At 49.8% G+C, this 6,000-nt stretch overlaps 2 protein-coding genes across 2 annotated transcripts; one reads left to right on the forward strand and one right to left on the reverse strand.

The window, feature by feature from the left end:
• Nucleotides 1–61: 61 nt before the first annotated feature.
• YALI1_D30003g (uncharacterized protein) lies at nucleotides 62–654 on the forward strand (the record flags this gene model as incomplete). Its single annotated transcript, XM_066094269.2, has 2 exons — nucleotides 62–193; nucleotides 583–654. 2 exons carry the CDS (start codon nucleotides 62–64, stop codon nucleotides 652–654), a joined length of 204 nt encoding a protein of 67 aa, XP_065950341.1.
• A 541-nt stretch (nucleotides 655–1,195) lies between these two features.
• On the reverse strand, nucleotides 1,196–5,572 carry YALI1_D30058g (uncharacterized protein; the record flags this gene model as incomplete). Its single annotated transcript, XM_503183.3, has 1 exon — nucleotides 1,196–5,572. One exon carries the CDS (start codon nucleotides 5,570–5,572, stop codon nucleotides 1,196–1,198), a length of 4,377 nt encoding a protein of 1,458 aa, XP_503183.1.
• Between the last annotated feature and the right edge of the window lie 428 nt (nucleotides 5,573–6,000).

Raw genomic sequence — 6,000 nt, forward strand, 5'->3', positions numbered from 1 at the left:
TAGCTCTGTGCATCACCACTACATTTCCAAAACCACCGGATTTTTTCGATTTCGATACAAAATGGCTGGTCACCACACTAACTACAAATGGAACGGGCCTCTTCCCCGGCCCCATGTCTCTGCTGGACACAGAATCGCCACCAAGTTCCTTGGAGCTACCATGTTTTTCTGGATGTTTCTGAGAATTAAGGAGGTGAGTAAGCGAGCAAGTCGAGCGGCGAGCGGAGTGGAGCTAAGCGCGGCGACGCTTCACACGCACTCTTGAAAAATGAGACACGTGGTCTTTTTCGGTTTTCTGCGATATCATAGACTCATTTGCCGTGTCGATACTATACAGCAACAACTTGATCAGTGAGATGGAGTTTAGCGATCAATTCGCATGCAATGGAACTGAAACCAACAGACACGAACAACTAAAGAAGATACCAGGGCCACATCACAATCGATGGCATAACATACTAGTCTGCAATGGTGGAGGTGAATCATGTTGATGCTGTCGAACCGACGTTGCTGTTGAAACGCTACATGCCAGCCAACGTCACCTGGCCACGTCTGCTGACATGTTGTACATTACTAACTCAGGAATACCCCGCCATGCTTGGCCTGCACAACTTCTACCCCCCCAAGGAGGGAGAGAAGGCCGTGGAGCACTAGATTAATGCATTCAATTATTACAGAACCAACTGCTGGCCGAAGGTCAGGAACCGGAAACACTCAGTTGTAGAAGACAAACTGTCATCTTGACAACCTGCGTAGTGATACGTGCAAGCTGGCCATTGTAGACGCGGTAAACTGTAGCCTTGTACGATGACCATGGCAGTGCCCGCTGTAGTGAAGAGATAATAGAGCTAGGTGATACATATGCGTTCTTGACGGTTGGCAGTACAAGCATCGACACCGACTCCAGTCGACTTTTCGACCTCATGGCCCGTTTCATTCGATTTGGTTGTTAGCTACAAGTACACTGTACTTTATATACAGTACGACCGACGACGAACTGTGTGGCCCTAATTTTTGATTGTCCGTGATATATCTCTCTGAAACACTCTGTGGAACACATCATGATCAATTGCAGTACCATTACATACAGTAGTGGTCTCCGCTGTTAAAGAACCACAAGTCCCTCGATTGTGAATATAACATCATCCAATTAATCTATCCATAAGGCACCTTCAAGGGGTTTTTGCCCGCTCATCTAAACTCCTCCCAGGTTAATGTTCTTGTACATCTTGTTCTTGTACTGCTTGTGACCAAGACCTGTAGCCTTCTGAAGGGCTCTCGAGAACCGGACCAGGAGTGTAAACACATAGGACTCGCAGATCCACGAAACGGCAAACGTCACAAAACCAATGGCCACGATGCCCAGCTTGAAGTCTGCAGGCATGGCTGTGAGCTGCATCAACTTGCCCAGACCAGAGTCCATGTTCTGGATGCTCATGAGCATAGCGGTGGCTCCCAGCAGGAAAATAACACATAGAACAAATGGAACGTTCTTGTACACGTCTTCTCTGTAAGGAGGACCGACAGACAGAGCCACAGCAATCAGGATGTACTCGAAACACGACACAAAGAACAGAGCCGTGTTATCTGACGAAGCTACATCAGCGTCCTCGGCTCCAGGAATGGGAGCAATGTGCCAGGGCTCCTTCTTGACCAGACTCCAGACAATGAACTGGGCCGTTGCCAGCACTGCAATCTCACCAATAAGCGGAATGAGAACCTTTCGAGACACGAGGTTGGCATTGGGCCGTTTGGGGGCAAGCTTGTGGTAGGGCTTGGACCAGGCCATGAAAATGGCGATGGGCAGGATGAGGAACATGTCGATCCACAGAAACTGGAAGTCACCAAGGTTGGATCCGGACGAGTAGAGAATACCAACGGTAACAAACTGAATGGCAGAGTACAGAGACATATACTTGAAGCAAGAGAAGGATGTAACCAGAGCAGCTCGTCCCTCCTTGATAACGTCCACCACACAAGATATTTCAAACACACGAGAAGTAAATGGAGCAGCAACTGAGGCTTCGGCTTCAGACAGAGAAATACCGACATCGGCCGCCTTAAGGGCTCCACAGTCGTTGGCTCCATCTCCGCAGAAACAAGTTGTGTAATCCAGAGCCTGCAGTTTTTCCACCAGCTCGTGTTTCTCGTCGGGAGACATTCGAGCGTAGATCTTTCCTCGCATAAGCATCTGGTGAAGAATATCGTCAGAGCCAAAGTCAATCAGGTACCGGAACACCTCTCCAGTGACTGCCAGACAGTAGTTTGGCACGACCCTGGGGTTCAGGGGACGCAACGTGGCCGAGTTGAGAGTGAGGTTATTGTTGTCGACCGACTCCCATCTGATAGCCAGACCAGTTTCGTGCTCCGGAGACTCTTCAAATGAGGGGACAAAGACCTGAACTTCGTGAGAAGGAACCATCTCACACTCTCGAGCGACAGAAATAGCTGTCAGCACATTGTCTCCGGTGCACATGACGGTTCTAATCTTGGCCTGGTTTTCGAGCTGTCGAATGACGCCAGCAGTGGTCGGTTTCAGCTTGTTTTCAAAGACAATGAAACCGAGGAAATCAAGCTGAGACTCGACCTCCTCACGAGACAGCTTCTGAGCCTTGTGCCACATGAGCTTGGAATACGTCTTGGTGGCACATGCAATCACTCGGTAGCCCTTGTGGGTGTAGTGATGGAGGAGCTCGTGGTAGTTTGAAGGGAAGGACTCGGGTCGACAAATATCCGGAAGAACCTCTGGAGCACCCTTGACAAACACAGACACGTCTCGCGAGTGCATAGTTTTTACCATGACTGACATTCTTCTCAGCTGAGACACAAACTCGAACGATCGGATGATTCCAAACTCGGAGTCCGAGCCAGTCTCGGAGAATCTGCCGGGAGGAGGTCGCACAATCGAAGGGGAGATGGTTTCAGCCACTGCAAAGTTGTCCATTCGCTCGTTGGACGTTTGCGAGCCGACTTCCTCGCCAAACTTGAATCCCTCTTCTTCGAACGACCAGTTGCAGAAGGAGAACATTTTGTAGTCCAGAGGGTCTCCAACCAGCTCTCCGTCGACAGCTCGAAGAGAATGGCAAGTTGCCAGTGTCAGAAGCATGTCCAACGCAGCTTGGTTACCCTTGAGAGACTTGTGGGGGAACAGATCGTCGGTAGTGGCATGCAGGTCGCTGAAAAGACGTCTTCCAGCGTTGGATTCGGCCAAGGTGACTCCCATAATGTCCAGACCGTCTTCAGTGAGAGTTCCAGTCTTGTCAAAGCAACAGATATCGATCTTACCACCGACATTGACTCGAGTAGGGGCAATACAGTAGATTTGCTTCTTCTTAAGCCGAGCCAGAGCAATGTTGGTACCAATAGTGAGAGTAGCAGGCAGAGCAGGAGGGACAACGATAGTGATGAGATCGAGGGCTCGGAAGACAATCAAATGAGTAGGAAGCTGCATCTTGATGAAGTCAATAGTGGAAATGATGAATCCAATACAGGCAATTCCGCTCATGACTCCAATGTACTTGAACGAATCTCGGTAGAACTTGAAACCGGTGGGTTTGGGGAACATCATGGATCGCACCAGCGCTCCCTTAGTAGTAGAGAAACCGGTTCGAACAACTACAGCAAGAGCAGGTCCGTCTTCGGAGTCGCCTCCTTGAGGTCGTCGCACTCGAATTACTCGAGTTCCAGAGAACAAAAAGTTCCGGACAATGTCAGGAGACACATTGGAGCCGATCAGAGAGCCCTGAGACAGGTGGACGAGACCCTCGGACGTGATGGGGATCTTTGTTACGGGAACAGACTCACCGGTCAGCATACTTTCGTTGACGATACAGTCTCCAGACAACAAGACGGAGTCACAGGGGAAGAGAGTCATAGCTGGGTCAGAAATCTCGTAGACGTCTCCAGGGACCAGTTGGGACGAGTCAACGGTAGTCCAGAAGCCATTTCGGAGCACTCGCACCTCGCAGATGAAGCGCGACATTTGTGAAAGACGTCGCATGGTGCTCTTCGTCTCCACCAGAGTGTTGGTGATGGAAATGACTGAAATGATGAAGATACACGTGGCATAATAGTAGTAGGTGTCCGCAGCCCACAGAATCATGGAGAAGACCTGGAAGATGTAAAACGGATGCAATACCTCGTCCACTAGCAGCTGTTGGATACTCTTTTCCTTGATATCAAGGACATTGTGGCCAAACGCCAAAACTCGGTCTTCAAATGAGTCATAAGAAAGACCTTCTTTGACAATGGACATTTCCCGCCAATCTGGATCAGTCCAACCGGCGTTGGTTCGGAAAATGTCCTCAATCGGGTCGTAAATGAACGTAATGTATCTGTAGGAAATAGACCGGAGAACAGGCAGAATGGGATCGGGGTCGTTTTCCATAAAGGAAGAGCTCTCAACCTCCTCACCAGAGTGAATAGTCGCCAACTCGGCATTCTCAGGCTTGAGGGTGAAGACAGTAGACAAGGCTCGGTTGTATCGTGCCTGATGAACATCACAAATCTCCATTTCTCCCCACTGATTCTCAATAACCACCCAATCACAGTCTCCCAGAGGAGCAGGGTCTCCAAGACACGAGATTCTCCATCGAGGGAACCATCGCATTATCAGAAACAGAATTCCTCCTGTAGCCACATACAGCAAGAAGAAGAAGACAGACTTGAGCCGGTTTGTCTTGTATCCAGCAATACCAATCAACAAATCCTCTTCAGCAATGTAGAACCGTTGGACGGTGTTTGTGGCATCAGGAAAGGGTGGGCCAGTAGGAGTCTCGTCATGAAGACCAAAAGTGTACGATCCTCCATCGTCTGAACGACCACTCTCTCGTCGGGGCCGTTCATACGAGTCTCGCGACTCGCGTCTCATCAGTGGTGTGTTATCGTCGGTCGAGAATGTAGATCCTCTTCTATACACGTCGTCCCGGCTCAATGATAGGCTTTCTCTGAACCGGCCACTGGGTCTGTATCCTCCATGGTAGTCGTCTACCTCTTCAACAGCCACCTCGTCCGACTCCTGGGGCATCTCGTCCTCCATGGTCGACGATCCCTCGGCCAATTCCAGCTCGTCTCTGTCGAAAAATCGAAAAGAAGCGGTTGATTCAGCCCGAGGTCGAAACTGCGGCGATTGAAGCACCTCATTGGACGCTCTATGAGATAGAGACATGGACGGACGCCGCGAATCGTCTCCAAGGGACCCACGTGAACGGCTCAGAGACCGTGACATGGATCGCCGTCGGTTCAGGTGCTGATATGACGAATATGACGTGGGAAACGCATCACTAGGAGGGCCTGAATATATCTCGCCCGAGTCCGTCGGATGAGCCAAATAGTCGTAGCGAGAAGAAGACATGGTCGAAGACATGGACGCTATCGAGTCTCCGCGTCTTCGGCCCCGGACAGGGCTTTGGGCAACTTCTGAAACATCCGTGTCGGAGCTGATTCCGTTGGAGACGGCGGTCTGGGGCTGGGAAGAATCCGATTCGATCCCCTCGTTTTCCGCCCGATGTGAGCGCGCAGCAGCCTTGGCTCTCGCTCGTTTTTTCACCCGCGACGAGTTCTTCTTGCCCATTTGTTGTGTGTAGTTAAGTGAGTGATGTTCTGTGATGACATGAAATTTAAAAAGCCATACCGCATGTCCAAAGTGTAACCTACTCTGTAGCTATCCTTTGTACGAGTAGAGAGGTTGAAGATACCCTAGTGAAGGGCTAGAGGTATAAATGTGACATTGCAGGTCGTCGGTTAGATATCGTCTATTCGTTTGTGACACTGCCTAACAGGCTACTTGTACTGTGCCGCCGTCAGCATCATTCACTAAGAAACCACAATCAATGTTGCACTTGCATAGGCGATTGTACTAAGAGCAGTGTGACGGTGTGCATAAAGTCCAATTTTAAGCCAACGTTACTATGAAAGTACGGCTGTAAATTAGTTCAATGAATTCGTCACGTGTTTTTCTATAGTTGTAAACTCTCCCCATGCCTCTCCAATTACTATAAC

Source organism: Yarrowia lipolytica, chromosome 1D, assembly GCF_001761485.1.
Source record: "Yarrowia lipolytica chromosome 1D, complete sequence".
NCBI classification, from domain to species: domain Eukaryota; kingdom Fungi; phylum Ascomycota; class Dipodascomycetes; order Dipodascales; genus Yarrowia; species Yarrowia lipolytica.